Source organism: Mobula hypostoma, chromosome 10 (assembly GCF_963921235.1).
Source record: "Mobula hypostoma chromosome 10, sMobHyp1.1, whole genome shotgun sequence".
NCBI classification, from domain to species: domain Eukaryota; kingdom Metazoa; phylum Chordata; class Chondrichthyes; order Myliobatiformes; family Myliobatidae; genus Mobula; species Mobula hypostoma.
In genome coordinates this window covers 8529006-8551792 of record NC_086106.1, presented here as the reverse complement: position 1 = coordinate 8551792, position 22787 = coordinate 8529006, and the positions used below count along the sequence as shown (strand labels likewise).

General features: G+C 47.1%; 1 protein-coding gene across 6 annotated transcripts in view; it reads right to left on the bottom strand.

The window, feature by feature from the left end:
- Positions 1-22787, bottom strand: part of LOC134352634 (spectrin beta chain, non-erythrocytic 1-like) — a 223155-nt gene that overhangs the window by 172434 nt on the left and 27934 nt on the right. For all 6 annotated transcript variants that reach the window (XM_063059956.1, XM_063059955.1, XM_063059954.1 and 3 more), the window contains 6 exons: positions 19920-20011; positions 17064-17144; positions 12031-12146; positions 7667-7779; positions 4318-4505; positions 575-692 (listed from right to left, as the gene is read on the bottom strand). In XM_063059956.1, coding sequence (XP_062916026.1) covers positions 575-692; positions 4318-4505; positions 7667-7779; positions 12031-12146; positions 17064-17144; positions 19920-20011 — 708 coding nt within the window. The remainder of the gene's footprint in view (positions 1-574; positions 693-4317; positions 4506-7666; positions 7780-12030; positions 12147-17063; positions 17145-19919; positions 20012-22787) is intronic.

The window sequence follows — 22787 nt, the reverse complement described above, 5'->3', positions numbered from 1 at the left end:
TTATTCTTCTCTACTGACACACTAATGCAAAAGAGAAAAAGTAAACATCTAAAATAAAATTTACGTAGAATATCTTGGATGCTTAATACTTCTGCACAGTACGGTTTGTGACACAACCACAAGAGATTCTGCGGACACTGGAAATCTGCAGTAAGACACACAAAGTGCTGGAGGAACACACATCAAAGCTGCTGGTGAACGCAGCAGGCCAGGCAGCATCTCTAGGAAGAGGTACAGTCGACGTTTCAGGCCGAGACCCTTCGTCAGGACTCTGAGTGCTGGAGGAACTCAGCGGGTCAGACTGTTTCCCCGGAAAAGAGACCTGAGGAAGGGTCACAGCCCAAAAACGTCGATTGTTTGTTTCTCTCCAAAGGTGAAGCCTGACCTGCTTAGTCCCACCAGGATGTCGTGTGCGTTACGCTTCATACGTGTCAGCCCGGACGTGGGGAAGGGAGCCCACTGCTAAAACACGGTCAGCAACAGGTACACTTCACTGCAGCTGAATCCCTAAACGGCGCAGACAGACACCTCCAGCCCGGACACCCTGACGGCCGCCAATAAACCGCTCACTGACCCTGTTGACGTCAGAGATCAGCTTGCCCTCAGGCGGAACGTACGGCCTCTGGTTGTTTGCCCGAAGTTTGCTCTGGATGGTGAACAGCAAGACTTCAAGCTTCCCCTTCTCATCGAACCTGAGGAGACAGAGCAAAGCCCAACGATTTCACACAGAAACTGCACACCCATCACCTCGTGAAACGACTTCCCACAGAAGCCCCGTCCGACTGGGTCCTGATTCAAAGCTTCAAAATTTAAAGATTCGAAGTATACTTATTATCAAAGAATGTATAAATTATACTACCTTGAGATTTCTCTGCTTACAGGCAACCATGAAACAAGAAACACGAAAACAAACATTTAAAAATAAATAAATAAATAAAAACCAACACCCAATGAGCAGAGAAAGAGAGGAAAACAAACACAAATCATGCAAACAATACAGTGAGCACAGCATTCCAAACTAAATTGAGCCCTGAGATCCAAAACACTAGAGCAGCCCGGAGTAGGCCCAAGCCTCGGTCTCAGTTTATCGTAGTAGCAGGGCAAATTGCCACGAAGCACACAGGCACTAAGAACAGCAGCTGGGTGGATATCACTGCCTCAGCACTGCAGAAAGAGGAGTGAACAGCCTTCCACAAGAAAAAAAGAGGGGAGTAAAGAGCCTTCAACAAGAAACATTCATTCTGTTTCTCTTCCCAGGGATGCCGAAGGACCTGCGGAATATTTCCAACACTTTACGCAAACACGAGGAATTCTGCAGATGCTGGAATTTCAAGCAACACACATCAAAGTTGCTGGTGAACGCAGCAGGCCAGGCAGCATCTCTGGGAAGAGGTGCAGTCGGCGTTCCGGGCCGAGACCCTTCGTCAGGACTAACTAAAGAAAGAGCTAGTAAGAGATTTATTCCCAACACTTTGTTTCATTTCAAGAAGGATTTGCAATAAATGCAGTTTTTCTTTTTAATATTCACAGGACGTTACCTGCATTAAAACACTTTAGTTAAGGGGAGAGAGGCTAAGGGGTGGCTTGATTGAGGTATATGAGAGGCGGAGATGATCAACATCTTTTACCCCCAAAGAAGGGGTTGGGTGACAGGGTTGAGATACATCTCTGACAATGGAGGTGTAAGGCATTGCTTCCCTCCACTAGACTGCAGGTCACCCTTGGGCAAGGTGTAGCACCTCCCCCCAGATCAGGGTCATGAGAAGTCATGGGAGCGGGTGGTGGATGGTCGTACGAGCAGCCGGTGCAGATCACAAGTCCTGGTGATGTGACCACTGACGCCAGGCAGACAACTCTGAAGAGTATTGATAATGGCTGGGGGTCACCCGTCTTGTAAAGACACTGCCCAGACAGAGGCAATGGCAAACCACCTCTGTAAAAATACGACTACCCACCATCTGCACCCACGGTTTCACATGACCCCTGATCCGGGGGGGGGGGGTGGAATTGGAAAAGGAATCAGCCATGAATGAATGGCGGAGCAGACTCTGTGAGGCAAGTGGCCGAATTTCGCTCCCATCTCATCTTCATCTTGGGTGGCGGGCGGCAGTGTGGAGGTACACCTTGCCTAAGGGTGATCTGCAGGCTAGCGGAGGGAAGGAGCGCCTAACATCTCCATTAGTAGAGACATACCTCCACCCAAGGTGAAGATGAGATAGGAGTGAAATTCCTTTTCCAATCCCATTCTCCTGCCTTCTCCCTGTATCCCTCAACACCCTTACCAATCATGAACGTATCAATCTCTGCCTTAACTATACCCAATGATTTGGCCTCCACCATCCTCCGTGGCAGCATATTCCACAAATTCATCACCATCCGGCTGAACAAATTCCTCCTTAACTGAGTTTGAAAGGGACGTCCCTTTATTTTGAGGTTGTGCCCTAAGCTCCAAGAGTCTCCCACCTCTACTTCCACCCTGTCCAGGCTTTTCGGTATTTGACTCTAGTCAACTGGGAGGCTCAGCACAGAGAGAACGGGCAGCATCACAGCGTAGCATTTAGTGTAATGCTACCACAGCGTAATGCCAGTGGCCCGGGTTCAATCCCCACCACTGTGAAGAACCTATACATTCTCCCTGTGACCAAGCAGGTTTCCTCCCACATTCTACAGACATACGGCTCAGTAGATTAATTGGTCACATAGAGTCACAGAAAACCACAGCACAGGAACAGGCCCTTCGGCCCATCTAGTCCATGCTGAGCTATTTAAACTGCCTACTCCCACCAACCTCCACCTGGACCACAGCACTGCATACCCCTCCCATTCCTGTACCTATCCTTTAGGAGCTACAGTGCCAATAAAAAGTATTCACCCCCCCCACCAGAACTTTTCAGATTTTATTGTTTTACAACATTGAATCATAGTGGATTTAATTTGGCTTTTGACACTAATCAACAGAAAAAGACTCTTTCATGTCATAGTGGAAATAGATATCTACAAAATTAATTACAAATATAAAACACAAAATAATTGATTGCATAATTACTCACCGCCTTCAAGTCAGTATTTAGTAGATACACCTTTGGCAGCAATTGCAGCCTTGACTCTGTGTGGATAGGTCTCTATCAGCTTTGCACATCAGCACACTACAATTTTTCCCCTATTCTTCTTTACAAAACTGCTCAAGCTCTGTCAGATTGCATGGGGATTGTGAGTGAACAGCCCTTTTCAAGTCCAGCCACAAATTCTCAATTGGATTGAGGTCTGGAGTCTAACTTGGCCACTCCAGGACATTAACTTTATTGTTTTTAAGCCATTCCTGTGTAGCTTTGGCTTTATATTTGGAGTCATTGTCTTGCTGGAAAACAAATCCCAAGTAGCAGTTCTCTTACAGACTACATCAGGTTTTCCTCCAGGAATTCCCTGTATTTTCCTGCATTAATTCTAAAAGCCAAAATAAATCCACTGTGATTCAATTAGGTAAAACAATAAAACATGAAAACTTCTGGGGGGGATGAATACTTTTGATATGCACTGTAGGTATCTATTTTCTGGCAGTCTGTATTGTATTTTATGTTTTAAGTTTATTATCTGTAATTTGTCACGTGGGTTGAGGAGTGGTAGGAGCAAATGAGTCTAGTTTCCTATTCATACTTTGTCTAAGGTCAGTTTAGTCTAGTTAGAGCCAGGGCTGAGTCACAGGGTGATGGTTTCTCATAGTTGGTTGTTAATTTTGCTGCTGCTCTATACCATTTATTTCACTAGTTTTAGTTTTATTAGTTTTGTTAAATCACTACAAGATTGTTCGTCTTTGCTGGTTTCACAGCAGAGGGTCAAAAGTTGCATTTTCGACTTTGGAAATGTATTATTTTGAAAGCACGTCATACAGTCTCAACACTGTGTACTCGATCTCTGAGTGGTTTCGGCAAGTGATATCCAAACTTTCCTTAAACGTTGAAATCGAAATCGCATCCTTCACTTGTGCTGGCAGCTCGTTCCACATTGTCACCATTTCCTGAGCGAAGAAGTCCCCCGCCTCTCCGTATTCCCCTTCAGCATTTGTCCTTCCACCCTTAGCCCATGACCTGTAGTTGCAGTCCCACCCAAACTCAGTGGAAAAAGCCTCCTCGCATGGGTGTAATGGGGCAGTATGCGCTCACTGGACCAGAGGAGCCTGTTACTGTGTTTTATCCCTAAATAAGCTGAAAAATATATCGACAACAGGAAATGGGAATTATAGAGGACAGAAATGAGCAGAAAGGCTAAATCTTCACCATGACAAATATCGACCACCGTCACTACAGTGTCAGTACCTACTTGAACGGTTTCTCCACGGTGCAGTAGCTGGTGAACACTTGGAGCTGCTGCTGGACTCCGGCCAAAGAGTTTGCAAAGCGTTGGTTGCTGATGAGGGCGATGGTTTGCTCGATCCACTCCAGCAGCTCGGTTGCCAGTGCCCCGTACCTCGCGATGATCTGCTCAATCTCCAGCGTGTTGTCCAGCACCTGTCACGAAGGAGGAAGAGAAAGAGAGAGAGAGAGAGAGAGAGAGAGAGAGAAAGAAAGAGAAAGAGACAGACAGGCAGGGGGGAAGAGAGATATACATATAGAGAGAAAAAAGTTGGACAAAGTCAGAGAGTGAGAGAGAAGGGGGAAAAGAAAAAGAGAGTCAAGGAGGAGAGAGAAGAGGGGTGAGGGGATGCAGGGGGAGGGGGCAGAGAGGGGTGAGGTGCGAGGGGGTGAGGTGGGAGGTGGGAGAAGGTGGGAGGCGGGAGAAGGTGGGAGGCGAGAGGAGGAGGGGGGAGGCGAGAGGAGGTGGGAGGTGGGAGGTGGGACGAGGGGGAGGTGGTACGAGGAGGGAGGTGGTACGAGGAGGGAGGTAGGACGAGGAGGGAGGTGGTACAAGGTGGGAGGTAGGACGAGGAGGGAGGTGGTACGAGGTGGGAGGTGGTATGAGGTGGAGGTGGGACAGGGCAATTGGAAATAGAGGGAGAGACAGAGACCATGGGAGATCCTGAACGGAGCCAGACAGAGTCATAAAGGAAGAGGAGAGCAAGGGGAACCAGGGGAGGCGTGTGGGTCAAGTGCAGGGGTGGAGCAGCGAGGCAGTGGACAGGTGCACGGAGCAGACACCAGTGTGCAGATAGAGACAATCGGGGCCACTTTCTCAGGTGCAGGAGTGGAACACGGCATGGTCTGCAGCTGAAGACCATTCACCTCAAGGCTCAACGTGTTGTGCTTTCAGAGATGTTCTTCTGCACACCACTGTTGTAACGTGTGGTTATTTGAGTTACTGTTGCCTTCCTGTCAGCTTGAACCAGTCTGGCCATTCTCCTCTGACCTCACTCGTTAACAAGTCATTTTCACACACAGCACTGCCACGCCTTGGATTTTTTAAAATGTTTTTCACGCCATTTTTATGAACTCCAGAGCCTGCTGTGCGTGAAAATCCCAGGAGATCAGTCGTTTCTGAGATACTCAAATCACCCTATCAGGCACCAACAATCATTCCATGGTTAAAGCCACATAAATCATATCTCTTCCTATTCTGATGATTGAACTGAATAACAACTGAACCTCTAATACAGTGCATGCTTTTATGCGGAGGGGAGGAGAAGATGGCGGCGCGATGCAGCGCACGCGGCCGCTCCGAATTGATATCGTATTTGTTAAATAGGGGCCGTGCACAATCCTGAGTCGATGGAGACGGATGTGAGAAGCACGGAGGAACATCTGGAGAAACTTCTGAAATGCCCGCTTCGCTGCTGCTGCTACTGTGCGATCGAGAATCTCCAGAGACGAAGGCCCCAAATCCTCAGCTTTGCCTATCGCCTGTTGCCGGGGCCGGGGTTGAAGCGCTCGGCAGAGATGGTGCTCGGTGTCGGAGGGCTGGTTGGAGGCTCGAAGTTTTCGGACGGACTCGGAGTCGGCTATGGTTGTGTGCTTCCAGGGTGCTGCATCGACAAGTTTGCGGCGCTGGAAGCTCATGGCAGGAAGAGTTTCTCCCTTCAACCGTCTGCGTGAGATGATGGGACTTTCGAGAGACTTTGAGACTTTTTTTTACCGTGCCCATGGTCTGTTCTTCATCAAATTATGGTATTGCTTTGCACTGTTGTAACTATCTGTTATAATTATGTGGTTTTTGTCAGTTTTTTTTTAGTCTTGGTTTGTCTTGTGTTTCTGTGATATCATTCTGGAGGAACAAATTGTATCATTTCTTAATGCATGCATTACTAAATGACAATAAAAGAGGACTGTGTGTCATAATCTAATCTAATTACTGCCACATGATTGGCTAATGAGCTATTTGAATCAATGAGGTGTACAGGCATACCTAATAAAGTGGCCACTGACTGGAGAAAGAGCACAGAATAACAGGAGGAATAACGGAATAAAAGAAATGGTAGAGGAATGGCAAGGGGACAGAAAGCAATGAGGAAATAATAGCTCAATAAAGCTCAGGGGAGGTCGAGGGGAGGGCGAGGGAGCACGAGGAGGGCAAGGGAGTGTGGGGAGGGCGAGGGAAGGTGAGGGAACTGAGTGGAGGGTGAGCAGGAGGGCGAGAGAGCACGAGGAAAGGCAAGGGAGCGTTGGACAGGGCAAGGCGGGGGCAAGTGAGAGTGAATGAGGATGCGAGTGCGAGACAGCAAGGGAGAATGCAAGAGCGAGAGAGCACCGTTACATGAGAGCGCACGGGCACAAGAGTGCGAGAGAGCAAGGCATAGCAACAGAGGGCAGATGCGATAACAGAGACAAGGGTTTTCCCTCATGAAGAGGATGGTCCAGGATGAAGAAACTGAGTGACCGCAGAGCAAGCAATAACAGAGGCAGTGGGTACTCCCAAGGTGACGACACCTTGTAACTGAGAATAAGTCGCAACGCACAAAACAGTACGTGCTGGAAGACAGGTCGTGATTTCAACCAAGCAAGAGAAAGCAGGAATGGTGGATGTGAGTGCTGGGCAAGGACTCTGAGAAAAAGCATGGAGTTGGCTGTGAGAGACACAAGTGAGGAATCCGTAACCCATAAGAAGAGACCTTATAAAGGCAGGGATGGTGTGGAGTGACAGGGGAAAACATCAGACTTCAGAAGCCGAGACCGTACTATAAACGTCAATACTGGGGAGTAATAAGGAGGCTGGAGTAATGACGGAAGACTCCACTGGAGCAAGTGGCAGCAGCCAGTGTCAGAGGAAAGAAAACACAACAGTGGAGAGTAAAGCAAATTCTGGTGGAAAGAGAGAGAAAGAGTTGGTTAAACCAGAGCTAGGAGGGCAAATCTGAGCAATCAAGGGGCAGCTGACTGAGAGTTGGGGAGAGGGAGGGTGCAGGCCGATGGGCGTGAGGAACAGAGGGAGATGAGGAGCAGGTGGTGAGACAGGATGAGCAGTGAGGGGAGGGCTGATGAGAATGGGAAAGGAGATGCCACGGTTGTGGGGCAGGGAGCGGATGTTGGAAAATGAGACCATGGGCATCTGAGTGCAAAGGATGGACAGGAAGCTGACCAGAGATGAGAGGTCACAGAGGAGCTGCAGCCCATTAGAGAGGTCTGAGAGTGTGGGGGTCAGTGGGTCACTGGCTGTGAACTGTCAGGGTCTGGCACTGGAATCTCAGCAGGTACCTGAGAGGCAGGGCACTGAGTGGCTCTTTCCACCTGGAAGTACCCACCTTGCCAATTCTCTTGCCCTCTACAGCTAGCGCCTTCATCTTGGAGAAGTAATGGTAATAGGACACCACGTAGGTAATGATGGACTTCTCGTCTGGGTTCTCGGTGTTCACATCTGGAAGAAGAGCAAGAGATTGAAAGCAAGAAACACACCCAAAATGCTGTTGGAACTCAGCAGGCCAGTTAGCATCGATGGAAAAAAGTACCATAGATGCTGCCTGGCCTGCTGAGTTCCTCCGGCATTTTGTGTGTGTTGCTTGGATTTCCAGCATCTGCAGATTTTCTCCTGTCTGTGATTGAAACCAAGAGACCAGCCCGGACATAATTCAGAAAATGTGCAGCTCGGGCGGTTGATAGTTGGATTGAGCTGTTCTCCGATCTTGGCAAAATGTACTTGCAAACGTTCTGTCACCAGACAAGGAGACGGTACCTGTGTGCTGTTAATCGTGGTCTGTCCTCCGAACGCTTGGCCTTTATATACTTATCAGTCAGCTGACTGGATATCATTTCAGGAACCCAGTTGTGACATGGGGAGGAAATCTCATCGCTGATTGGCTGCGTGGCAAACAGTGTGCGTTGTGGTCTGGAATTTTGCCCACATCGGCTCATAAATAGGATCGAGATCTATACACTTGTTTACAGAATTGTTTGCAGAAAACCAGGCTCCTAGGAACTCTCTCGTATGCCACATGTTTGCTTGTGGCATGACTTTCACCGATGCCCGGTCGAATTTGTGTCCCTCTCGATCTTCATGGGTAGAGACTAGGGAGAGTTGGCCATGTTAAAGTCCATGGATCCTTGCGCAAGGTTTTCTCCCAGCTTGGCCAATACAATAGTTGCTGCAGTCCCCACGTTGGATCTTACAGGCCAGGCATTTGGAGGACAAAGGTGCACTGATGAGGACTCCTTGCATGGTGACGAAACGTTTGCAAGTAAATTGTGAGAATCACAGAACAATTTAAACCAAGCATGAGGTCAGCCTTCCTCATTATCAACAACAGCCTGGACCTCACTGTTTAAGCTGATGGAAGTTCCACTATTTCAACCCGTCGACAGTAGGGCATTGAGGTCAATGAGTTTTGCAATCGGCCTTCAACGTGCACACTCAGCTTCTCCGGTCAAGATTAGTACGGAACAGAAATTGGCCCTCCTGCTCACTGGTCCATCCGCGAACAAATTTCCACCCTGTACCGCGCCACACAGGACAATGTGCGGACCTTTGAAAGACTGTCATATTTAGATCACTATTCCCACTTCTGCCACCTGCACAAGGTTCTCCAGCTTCCACCACTTATCTGGGAGAGGGTTCAAATCCCAACAGCTCTCTGAAACAAACCCTCGCCTCATAATCTATTCAATCTCCGACTTCCTGTTAACCCACTTAACCTTCCTGTCCCTTTTTAGTCATAGTCATAGTCATACTTTATTGATCCCGGGGGAAATTGGTTGAAATCAAAACCTACCATCTTCAAATGCCTAAAAGTCACTCAGACTTTCCTGTTGTATAGACTTTGATTACTTGTTGAATACCTGATAGTCAAGTTACCTGCGTATAATGCTCCTTCGGTTCACATCTTTTGGCTAGATCACGAAACCATACATGCCACTTTTACTTTTTAACGTTTTTTTTTTATCTTGGATGAGATTCTGGAACTGTTCGAGCCTGTGATTTGTAGTTTGGAGATCATTTGGGTGTTCCAGTGCTCTGCAGTCTCCAAGAGGATTCCGGGAGGCAGAGGCAGCGTGCACGAACCTCATGGCGTGCAGACTGTGAGCCAATGTTCGACTCCATTTCGTCAATTTAAGCGACGAAGAGAATTGAAACATCGAGGCAAATACAGAAGCTTGAAGATTGTTTGGGTGCTTCAGCGCACAGCAGTCTCCGTGAGACAGAGGCAGCGTGAGCGAACCTCGTGGCGGGTGGGCTGCAAGATGGGGCGCAAGCTGGTGTTCAACTCCATTGCACTGAATCAAGCTTCCATTGTTCGCTGATTTGAGCAGCAAGGGAGATTGAAGCAGCAAGGCGAGTGTGGAGGGTGAGTGCCGGCTGCCTGTCTTATGGTCGATCTGCTACGGAGAAGGGAAGGTCTGCCAATGGACCCGGAGAGTGCTCCCCAGGTTTTTCTGCGTTTTGGATGTGAACTTGGACTATAGACTATTTTTCAGACTTATAGTTTTTTATATTCTGTGTTTTTTCACCTGATCTTTCTCATTTTTTGTTGTGCGGGGAGGGAGATTTGGAAGGGGAGGGAGGTTGATGTGCCTGTACCATTTTTGTTCATGTTTTTGTTCGGCAGGAGGGATTTTGGGGTCGCTGTACCTGTTCTGTTTTTGTTTGTTTCATTTGTACAAGAGGAGGGATTTGGGGGCTGATGATCGTGCTGCCCTTCTTTTATTTTCTTTCTTCATTTCATGGCTACCAAGAATTTTGAGGTGCTTTCTGGACTCCCAGGGTATCCAAAATTGCCCTGGAGCCTGGACTACATTATACACAGTTTCCAAGAGACCAGAATCAGAATCAGGTTTATTATCACCGGCATGTGACGTGAAATTTGTTAACTTAGCAACAGCAGTTTGCGATACATAATCCAGCAAAGAGAAAAAAAATAAATAAAACATAATAAACAAGTAAATCAATTACATATATTGCATAGATTTTTTTAAAACGTGCAAAAACAGAAATACTATATATTAAAAAAATGTGAGGCAGTGTCCAAAGCTTCAATGTCCATTTAGGAACTGGATGGCAGAGGGAAAGAAGCTGTTCCTGAATTGCTGAGTGTGTGCCTTCAGGCTTCTGTAGCTCCTACCTGATGGTAGCAGTGAGAAAAGGGCATGTCCTGGGTGCTGGTGTTCCTTAATAATGGACCCTGCCTTTCTGAGACACCGCTCACGAAAGATGTCCTGGGTACTTTGTAGGCTAGTGCCCAAGATGGAGCCGACTAAATTTACAACCTTCTGCAGCTTCTTTCGGTCCTGTGCAGTAGCCCCTCCATATCAGACAGTGATGCAGCCTGTCAGAATGCTTTCTGCAGTACATCTATAGAAGTTTTTGAGTGTATTTGTTGACATGCCAAATCTCTTCAAACTCCTAATAAAGTAGAGGCTGCAGACTGTGTTTGAACATTTGAAGCACTGTTGCTTAGTTTCTAACAGTGCTTTGGCACCAGAAACCTGGTCAGAAGGAGAGCAGATCAGTGGAGGACCTCCTCAGTCATCTTTTCCTCGGCATAACCAACATGGTCATTCACAGGCAGTCGGCGGTGGGGCCAGCTTTGATCCATTCCGACAATTTTCCAAGGAGACGACTGTGCCCAGGTATCCCTGGAGAGGGAGTACACAGTGACTCCTGGCTCGCTGCAGGCTCTCCTTAACTTTTGGTCACCCAAGGAATGAGTACACCCTGGGTCTCTGGGATTGGCAAGGCAAAGAAGGCTACAGAGCAATTTCTGGTAAATAAGTTGCAAAGGTGGGTATAATATTCCCTCTACACTTTCCCATCACACACTCCCAGGATAGGGACAGCATGGGTTAAATACAGAGTGAAGCTCCCCCTACACTGTCCCATCACACACTCCCAGGACAGGGACAGCACGGTTTAGATACAGAGTGAAGCTCCCTCTACACTGTCCCATCACACACTCCCAGGACAGGGACAACACAGGTTAGATACAGAGTGAAGCTCCCTCTACACTGTCCCATCACACACTCCCAGGACAGGGACAGCACGGTTTAGATACAGAGTGAAGCTCCCTCTACACTGTCCCATCACACACTGCCAGGACAGGGACAGCACGGGTTAGATACAGAGTGAAGCTCCCTCTACACTGTCCCATCACACACTCCCAGGACAGGGACAGCACAGGTTAGATACAGAGTGAATCTCACTCTACACTGCCCCATCACACACTCCTAGGGCAGGGACAGCACAAGTTAGATACAGAATGAAGCTCCCTCTACACTGTCCCATCACACACTCCCAGGACAGGGACAGCACGGGTTAGGTACAGAGTGAAGCTCCCTCTACACTGTCCCATCACACACTCCCAGGGCAGGGACAGCATGGGTTAGATACACAGTGAAGCTCCCTCTACACCGTCCCATCACACACTCCCAGGGCAGGGTCAGCACATGTTAGATACCAAGTGAAGCTCCCTCTACACTGTCCCATCACACACTCCCAGGACAGGTTCAGCATAGATTTTCGGACATGTGGAACTGGTATTTACTGCCAATGGGTAATCTATAGATTGGTTGGACAATGCAGCATCACCCGCACAGTCTACAGCACACCACACCACAGATCAGCAACGCAACACAGACCCTCACCCAGGGAAGAGGTTAAAGCGGGATGCTGGGGTCATACCTTCAGGATCGAGCAGCTTGGCAACACCCAGTCTCTGCTCAGCCACACTAAATGCCTGCTGGAGGTTGAAGGTCGAGTTGGACTTCTGCAGCTTGCTGAAGTCAATAAGATCTTGCCTGAAAGGGTCAAACATGCAGGTTATTACATCACAAATCCCGGAGGTCTGCCTGGATTCAGAGGTACGGAGATAACAGGACGACAGGGAAGATGGAACCTAGGATCAGTAGAGGAGGCAGGGTTATGGAACTGGAGATGTTATAAGCAAACAGGAGTAGATCACCCAGTCTGGGGTGTTCAACTATTTAATAAGATCCCAGCTGATTTGAATGTAACCTCAACTTTGCTATAAACTTTCATCCCTGTAGGAGCCACATATCTATTTTCTATCTGTGTTGTATTTTGTGTTGCACGTTTATTATGGGCAATTAGTCATGTGGGTGGGGCGTTTTAGAAGCAAAGAGTTTATCTTTTGTCATTGGGGGCCAGTTTGGTTTTGTGTTGAGTTAAGGGAGTGAGCTAGGGGGTGATATCTTTTCTGTTAGCTGCCAATGAAAGCTTAAACACATTTAAAATCGCTTGAATAGGTTAAATACGTTTGAATTTTCTTGAATATATTTAAGAACACTTGGATTAAGTGCATTTAATAACTAAGACTGTTTATTTTGTTATATCACTAGTTTTATTAGTTTCAAAGTTCAAAGTAAATTGTTATTATCAGAGTATATGTATGTCACCACATACAACTCTGAGATTCATTTTCCTGTGGGCATACTCAGCAAATCTATAGAATAGTAACTATAACAGGATCAATGAAAGATCAACCAGAGTGCAGAAGACAACAAACTGTGCAAATCCAAGTGTAAATAAATAGCAATAAATAACCAGAATGTGAGATAACAAGATAAAGTGTCTTTAAAGTGAGACCACCAGTTGTGGGAACATCTCAATGGATGGGCAAGTGAATGTAGTTGTCCGCTTTTGTTCAAGAGCCTGATAGTTGAGGAGTGGTAACTGTTCTTGAACTAAGGTGGTGAGAGTCCTGAGGCTCTTGTATATTCTACCTGATGGCAGCAGTGAGAAAAGAGCATGGCCTTGGTGAAGATGTTTGATGATGGATGCTGCTTTTCTAGGCAACGTTTCATGTAGATGTGCTCAATGGTTGGGAGGGCTTTATCTGTGATGTACTGGGCGGTATCCACTAACTTTTGTGGGATTTATCCCATCAAGATAGTTTCTTTGCTTATTTCTTAATTAAAGATTGAATGTACTCTTAGACTTTGGAACTTTGTTATTGGAATTAGACAGTGTGTCATACAGGATTAAAACCCACTAGCCCCCACTGTACTTAGTACCCAAGCAATGCTGGTTTGTTCAAGGAACTGCTACAACCCCCTTGCTCATTGAGAATCTGTTTCTGCCTTTAAAACATTCTGTTTACTTAATCCTTTTAGGAGTTCCAAACACTCTCCATCACTGGGAGCAAGAACGTGGTCTGATCTGTCTTGAGAACCCCTTTGTTTATCAACTGTAACCTCTAGTTCCAGATACAACCACAAGAGGAGGCATGCTCTCCACATGCGCTCTGTCCCAATCACAGAGGATCTTGTACGTTTCACCAAGTTCTCCTCTTGATTCTTGAGTTGTGAGGGTCTCTGCCTCCACCATCCTCTCGGGGTGACTGTTCCAGATTTCAGCCACCCTCCGGGTAAAAAGGTCTTCCTCAGGTCCCGCTATACCTCTTCCTCATTATTCAACTTCTACTGGTTTTGTTTCTCTGAGAACAGGGGAAGTGGTGAGAGAGGGCAGCCTATGGTATATAAAAATATAAGCTGGGTAGAGAAGTTAATGCTTTTGTTGGTGCTTGTGCGTGGGAGGGGGATGGGGGCTTTGGGGTTCCAACGTTTATCTGTCATTCATTCTTCGGGCTTTTTCCTCTGTTTTGTGGATGTCTGCGAAGAGTAAGGTTATATACTTGATACATTCCCTAATACTAAATTGAACCATTGATAAAGAAACTTTTTCTCATCATAGTCAACTGCGAAGTTTGCAGATTCAGAGGGGATATTGGATCAAAAGACCAGAAGACACAGGAGCAGAATTGAGCCATTTGGCCCTTTGAGTCTGCTCCACCGTTTCATCATGGCTCATCCATTTCTCCTCTCAGCCCCAGTCTCCTGACCTCTCTCCCCCCATCCCTTCATACCCTGACCAATCAAGAATCTATCTACCTCCGCCTTAAATATACATACAGACTTAGCCTCCACAACTGCCTGCCGCAATGTTGAATGATATGGGAGCCTGGAGACGGGGCGCGAGCTCACAATTGATTCCAATGCTTTTCTCCAACTGAGGCATTGAGCAAAATTGAAGTAGATGAGGACAAGGGTGGAAGACAGCGCGGTGTTTAGCGCCATCTCCCTGCGTTTGACCATTCTTCCTTTCCCTCCCGTTGGCTGCTGTCAGTGGAAATTGCAGGAGTCTTGCGGTCCACATTGCAAGGATTGATTGGAGAGGTTGTGGACACAATTCGGGGGACTTTCAGGCTCATGTTGCATGTGTTCCTGGATTCTGGTTACTCTTTTATTCCACTGTTTTTGAGCGATTTGATCGGTCTGGGGTGCTTCAGCAAAGAACGTTTTGCAATGCGACCTGCAATGGGACTAGTTGCGTGGCACCGAACTGAACTAAAATGAACACTACTCTTTGATGTTTGATATTCTATGTGTTGTCCGCTTACGCAATTTGTTCTTTTTTTTTTGCGCGTTGGGTGTTTAGTGTTTTCCCGATCGAGTTCCCTGGTGTTTCTTTGTTTTGTGGCTGCCTATAGGAGGACAAATACCAGAGTGGTATTCTGCATCCATACTTTGATACTAGATGTACTTTGAATCGGGGAACTTCAAAGTGTATGTACACAGATCCTTAAAGGTGGCAAGTCAAGTCGATAAGGTGATATTAAAAAGCACACAGGATGTTTCTATTTATTAGCTGATGCACAGCATCCAAGAGCAGGCAGACTAAACTAGAATTCTATTCAGCTTGAGCACTCTGTCGAGTTGTGGACTCATCATTATTAGAATGATGTGTCTGCATTGGAGCTGAGTGATTGACTGATTTATTGAGATACAATGCAGAACAGGCCCTCTGGCCCCTTCGAGCCACACTGCCCAGCAAGCCCCCGTTTTAACCCTACCCTAATCACGGGACAATTTACAATGACCAATGCCTTTGGACTATGGGAGGAAACCGGAGCACCCGGAGGGAACCCACACGGTCACGGGGAAAAGGTAAGAACTCCTCACAGGCAGCGACGGGAATTGAACCCGGGTCACCTGTACTGTAAAGCGTTGTGCTAACCACTACACCACTATGCCAGCCTCAGAGAGTTTGTGTAGTCTGGGATTGATTACTTTGGAATAAAGAAAGTGAGGGCAGTTTTAAGTGAAATATGAAAAAGATTGGAACACAGAACAGAACACGACAGCACATTACAGGCCCTTTGGGCCACGATATTGTGCCAACCTTATCACTCACTCTACTATCAATCTATCCCTCCTCTCCTTCATCATTTGTTCATTTTCTGCCATGCCATTTGACATGGGTGATCATAACCTTTCTGTGACCATGGCTGTTCTTGGCAAGTTTTTCTACACAGGTAGTTTGCTATTGCCTTCTTCTGGGCAGTGTCTTTACAAGACGAGTGACACCCCCTTCCTCCAGCCATTATCAACACTCTTCAGAGATTGTCTGCCTGGTGTCAGTGGTCACATAACCAGGACTTGTGATCTGCACTGGCTGCTCATACGACCACCCACCACCTGCTCCCATGGCTTTATGCGACCTGATCGAGGTGGCGAAGCAGGTGCTACACCTTGCCCAAGGGTGTCCTGCAGGCTTGCGGAGGGAAGGAGTGAGTTACACCTCCTTTGGTAGAGATGTATCTCCACCCCACTAACCTACCCGCTGACCTAGCCATCCATTTATCATCTATGTGCCTGTCTAAGAGTTTCTAAAATGTTCCATGTGTATCTGCCTCGAGCCCTGGCAGGGCAATTAGGGGGCTAAATTTCCCTTAACAGTCACTCCAAAACCAGACTGTGAACATACTGTATAACATTGAAAACCTGCAGCACAATACAAGCCCTTTGGGCACAATGCTGTGTCGGACATGTTCTTACTTTAGAAATTTCCATACTCTTCTATTTTTCTAAGCTCCATGTACCTATCCCAGGAGTCTCTTAAAGGACCCTATTGTACCCACCTCCACCATGGTCGCTGGCAACCCATTCCACGCACTCACCACTCTCTGCGTAAAAAACTTACCCTGACATCCTCTCTGTACCTACTTCCAAGCACCTTAAAACTGTGCCCTCTCGTGATTTGAAGTAATGTTGGAATTGGAGGATAGGTGAGGACGTTGGTTTAAGCTTTGAGAGGCAGAAATCCACTCCAACACGCACAACACGCAGGAGGAACTCAGCAGGTCGGGCAGCATCCATGGAAACAATCAGTCAACGTTTCGGGGCCTGCTGAGTTCCTCCAGCGTTTTGTGCGTGGTGCTTTGACCCCAGCATCTGCAGAATATTTTGTGGTTAGAAATCCACTCCACACTGCGTCACTCGGATGTGTACGGAGTTGAAAGCTACAGGACTCTGCACCCACTGGTGTAAGTTGTGACTACAAATGGGCAGCTCTTTTTTTTTTGGGCGGGTCAGGTACAATCTGATCTCCTTCCAGATTGTAATGTTCCTATGATTTCAACAATCCGAACACCAGTCCCCAGAGACTCAACCCTGACCCAAGACTCAGCTCAAGAATTAGTCCAAGCACCAACACCAGTCCAAAGCTCAGTCTCTGGGTTCTAGGTTCCGGGGTTAGGACTCGGGGGGATGACTGCATGACCGGCTGCAAGCCCCAGAACCCTGAACCCAGAAAACGTCAAACCCAAATTCCAAGGCTCGAGGAACCAGCTCCCAGCCCTCAAACCCCAATGGCATCGGCCCCAACAAACCAGCCACCCGCCCCGTGCCCCACACCTGTGCTTGTGGATAAGCGCATTAAATGCAAGTCCGTCCCTCCAACTGCTGGTGAAGTTCTGGATGTTCACGCCAGGATATCTGTCAACGAGAAATCAGAAATACTTAGGCCAAGATTTTACTTGGTTGCCGAAAAGACAAACTTAATCAGCAACAGCGGTGAGATGGGAAAAGTATTCTGCACTTCAAACTTCCCACCGCATGCTCCAATCGAACCTCACTCTCTTTCCCCCTTTTAAACAATGGACTTGAAGCAATTACAATTTCTCCTTCCATAGATGCTGCACTTCCTACATTTTTTTTATTTTAGGGAAGAAAAAAAACTGTTTTTTATGGTCCTTGGGATAAGACGCCCAGTGGGATTGGGTACTGATTGCAGTAGGTGTGGCAATTATGACTTCCGTCGTTAGGATATCCAGGAACCGGGCATGGTCAGGTATTGTGAGGAGGTGGATGGGGTGTACTGTCCTGAGAGACAGTCACCACTAGCTGATGTCTCCGTGAAAGAGAATCTTATGGAAGCAAGCTTGGGGTTCCCATTAACCATTGCCAAGCCAAGTACACATGCCAGGCAAGGGCTTATCCCTCACCAAGGACCTAGGCAACACAGAGTACATCCATGCCAATGTAACCAACAGGAACTGGCACCTAGGTACTCATTGCATTGCGATAGATTGCTGGTCTATTATCACTGCCATCTATAGCACCGTGCAGAAGTCTTATATTTACAAAAGTCAGATATACAGTTAAAGTGCCTAAAACTTTTGCACCATAGTGTAATTGTCAACATGCAGTGGACAGCTAGTATGTAAAGTTAGTGGGAGCAAAGGTTGTTGGGAATGGCAGGGTTTAGTGCTGCAGGAGGGGTGTGGGATGGGTGGCAGAGGATTATCAGGGGCGTGTACAGACACACCCAACCCTGAGACACCATGCAACGTTAATTGATTCCAAACTATTGGTTTATTGATCATTGCAAAATGTCTCTCTAATACTTCCTGCTCCCCTCTTTCCCAACAATGATTCCCCTCTCCCTGCCCCCTTCCCACTCTCAGTCCATAATAGAGACCCGTATCAGAATCAGGCTTATCAGCACTGACTTATCCCTGCAAGCGGAACAAATGCCACACCTGCCCCTACAACTCCTCTTCATTACTATTTCGAGCCCCAAACAGTCCTTCTAGGTGAGGTGTCACTTCACCTATGAGGTTGTTGGGGTCATATACTGCGTCCGATGCTCCCAGTATGGCCTCCTGTACGTTGGTGAGAACTGACGTAGATTGGGAGACAGCTTGACAGAAAAAGTGGGATATCCCAGAGGCCACCCATTTTAATTCCATTTCTCATCTCAATTCTGGTATGTCCATCCATGGTTTCTTCCACTGTCATGATGAGGCCACACTTAGGTTGGAGGAACAACACCTTATATTCCGTCTGCATAGCCTCCAACCTGATGGCATGAACATCAATTTCTCGAACGTCCGCTAATACTCCCCCCCCACCCTTCACCATTCCCCATCCCTCTTTCCCCTCTCTCACCTTATCTTCTTGCCCGTCCATCACCTCCCTCCTGTGCTCCTCCCTCTTTTCTTTCTTCCATGGCCTTCCGTCCTCTTCTATCAGACTCACCCATTCTCCAGCCCTGTATCTCTTTCGCCAAACAACTTCCAGCCATTTACTTCATCCCTCCCCCTTTAGGTTTCGCCTGTCACCCTTGTGTTTCTCTCTCCCCCTCCCCCCACCTCTTAAATCTACTCCTCGGCGTTTTTCTCCAGTCCTGCCGAAGGGTCTCGGCCCAAAATGTCGACTGTACTCTTTAACCAGAAGGTGGTGAATTTGTGGAATTTATTACCACAGGCAGTTGTGGAGGCCAGGTCTTTGGGTGTATTTAAGGCAGAGCTTGATAGGTTCTTGATTGGACATGGCATCGAAGGTTACGGAGAGAAGGCTGATGATGGGGAAAAGGGGTCAGCCATGATTGAATGGCAGAGCAGACTCAATGGGCCAAATGGCCTAATTCTGCTCCTAAGTCTTATGGTCTTGTGGTCTTATGTTCGGGGACCTTTCAGAAATCTGATAGCAGAGGGGAAGAAGCCATCCTTAAAACCTTGAGCGTAGGAACAACGTCCTCTCTGCCATCAGAAGCACAGATGGGCCTGTGTGAGCAATCGTTAGGAGGAATGGGGAGGCCAAGCACATTGCACCCTGCACAGCGAAGATCGCATATGTACAGTGCGCACAAATGCTACATTAAGCAGTCACATTCCTCACCCTGTACTAGGCCCTGACTGTTATTTGAGCTTGGCCCATTCTCTGCAGATGGTGGTGTAGTGGTATCAGCACTGGATTTTGAAGCAAATGGTCCGGAGTTCGAATCCAGCCAGCTCCTTGCACATTTTTCACCTGTGCCGGTTTGAGCATCGAGCTAGCAACTGAGCCTCATAAAAAAAAAAAGTCAAATACTCGGGAAATGTCAAAAATGTCGCCTGATGCAAGGTGTGAAAAGGAACAATAACAATAATTCCCTGTGGACATTCATACTGTGTACAAGCAGACTATTTATTGGTTAATGCCACAAAATTAATCATAATGACAATTCCCACTGCCCAGCCATAGCCACACAACCTCCAATTCAGGTCAAACTCCTGAATGGCATTGTCTGGTGGTCACCAATCAATCCACACACACCCAACTCTGGGGGTGCACAGGTAAGAAATTGGTGGGCACAGCACCAACCATAATGATCAGGGAAGCCTCTGTCAGAAACATCGTGGCAGAAATGAAGGGGGGTTCCCAACCTCCCCGGGACTTTCGAGGCTCGCGAAGTGGTCTGATACACCCCACCCTCCCAGCACTCACCCTGTCGTCTTCATCTGACACCACAGCAGCAGAGCGTCTTTGGCTGACCGGGTCTCACGATTATCTTCCGTTTCAATTTTGATCACCTGTATCTAATCCATAGGACAAAAAGGCGACAAAGTTAATCCAGGATTTCTTCTTTACCTCAGCAAGAAACAGGAGCAGATGAAAGCATTTTGGCCCATCGAGCTTACTCCACCATTCCGTCATGACTGATTTATTTTTCCCTCTCACCCCTATTCTCCCACTTTCTCCCCATAACCTTTGACACCCTGACTAATTCTGGTCACTGAATTATAGGAAAGATATCAACAAAATAGAGAGAGTACAGAGGAGATTTACTAGAATTTTTCCTGGGTTTCAGCACCTAAGTTACAGAGAAAGGTTGAACAAGTTTGGTCTTTATTCTTTGGAGCGTAGAAGGTTGAGGGGGGACTTGATAGAGGTATTTAAAATTATGAGGGGGATAGATAGAGTTGACGTGGATAGGCTTTTTCTGTTGAGAGTGGGGGCGATTCAAACAAGAGGACATGAGTTGAGAGTTAAGGGGCAAAAGTTTAGGGGTAACATGAGGGGGAACTTCTTTACTCAGAGAGCGGTAGCTGTGTGGAACGAGCTTCCAGTAGAAGCAGTAGAGGCAGGTTCGATGTTGTCATTTTAAAAGAAATTGGATAGGTATATGGACAGGAAAGGAATGGAGGGTTATGGGCTGATTGCAGATAGATGGGACTAGGTGAGAGTAAGCGTTCGGCACGGACTAGAAGGGCCGAGATAAGACCATAAGGCCTTAAGACAAAGGAGCAGAAGTCGGCCATTCGGCCCATCGAGTCTGCTCCGCCATTTTATCATGAATTGATCCATTCTCCCATTCTCCCAGATGGCCTGTTTCCGTGCTGTAATTGTTATATGGTTATATAATCAAGAACTGATCAACGTCCTCTTTAACATTCCCAATGATTTGGTCTCCACAGCCATCTGTGGCAATGAATTCCGCCGATTGCACTGGCCAAGGAAATTCATTCTTGTCTCTTTTCTAAAGGGAAGTTCTTTTACTCTGAGACTGTGCCTTCCAGTCCTTGACTCTCCCACAAATTGAAACATCCTCTGCACATCCGTTTTCCTCCAAGAAGACCACTGTGAATGGGTCACCTCAGTTAGAATGGAAGGGTCTCTGATACCCTACAGTGGGAGGAGGTGGTGAGGGGAAAGGTCACCTCGTTGTAGGGTTTGGAGGCATGACTGCCTCAATGATCCGGACAGCAATGCTGGCTGGAGTCAGGGCTTGGTTCTTTGGCTCTTGGTAAGGTCACCCATGCCAAACAGGTCAAAGGGTAGAGGTCAGACCAAGAGTGGTCCACCAGGTTCGGGGGTTCAGCTCAGGGCTAACAACCCTGACTGGTGAAACAACACTGTTATTGAAACAACAATCCCACACCTGAGTTTGATGTTATTCCTGAGTCTCAGCCCGGGACTTGCATGACTGACAGTAGTGAAAACAGAGAGGAAGCTACCCACATGGTGAAGGAAGTCCTGAACACTGACAGAGGTGGAGGACCCACATTGCTGCCCTAAACACCATGGCATAACAAGCAGTAACACACAAGTCCACTCCATCCAGGCCTTTCATCAGTTGGTAGGTTTCAATGAGAACTTCCCTCGTTAGGTATGAAGTCACTTTCCAACCTTTATCCCAGGGGTAAGAAAGCAAAACACGTCTCCTCTCCCACTCCCTCCTTGGTCATTAGCCCTTCATCCACAAGTCCTTCTACTCCAGCAGCTCCAACCACCAAACCTTTACCCACCCCCTCCCTCAACCTACCAGGACCCAACTGTTTGTCAGTCTTTGTTTTTGTATCATTTTTCATAAATTCTATTACACTTCTTTACATCTCTGTAAACATCTGCAAGAAAATGAATCTCAATACAGCATACGGTAACATATATAAATATAATGCCCTGGGTAAGATTTCTACTGCTATGCTGTGAGGTAATTTTATTTTAGCAGTTTCCTGTAAAAACCGTGTGCCCTGCTAGCAAGAGTGTTTTGGCTTCGGCCACGTTGCCCGACTTAGGAATGTTCTGTCAGCCAATCAGGGCTGTCTGGGCACGTGCTGTAACTTTCTGCCCAGTGGGATGCAAGAGAAGATTCTAAAGAGCCGGGTGGAATGAGATTTCTGGAGAACAGTAAGCTGGTTTGTGGTCTTTTGGAGGGAGGTGGAGAGAGAAGAGAACCAGGGAAGACACTTGGGGTGAATCCCATCTAAAGGGGAGACCCTACTGCAAAGAGCGCTTTGTGAGATGGAGAAGAGAAAGTTCTACCTGTGGTTGGTGATGGGAATTCAGCGCCGTGAGTAAAGTGATAAACCCAGCTACAAAAGAAACGAGCTCCAACGTTTATGTGCAATGTTTACTGCTTAGCTGTAATGGGCCTTTTCATTTATTTTTTTCTTTCTTTTCCTATTAATTGTTTGATAAAGATGAAAATTGGTAAATATATTTTCTTTGTAATTTTATACTGGCATACAATCCATCAATTCTTGGCAACCAATAATTATGTAAGTGTAGGATTTACACAGCATTTGCTACAATCAGCATTCCTTAACTGGAACATCCTGACCTTCCAGTTTGATTGAACCCCAAGTCATACTGACCCTAGATGAATTTTGGTTCTGTAAGGTGGCCTTCTCACTGCCGAGTCACGCGGGTGTTAGCAGAGTTAGCTAACGAGACAAGCGGTACACGAGCCCCAGTGAAAGGGCTGCACATACTTTAACAATAAATTTATTGTGACCTTGAAACTTTTCCAAAGGTCCAGCGCCCCTCCACAGTGACATCCACCAGCACCTTTCAAGTCTCTCAAACACCCTT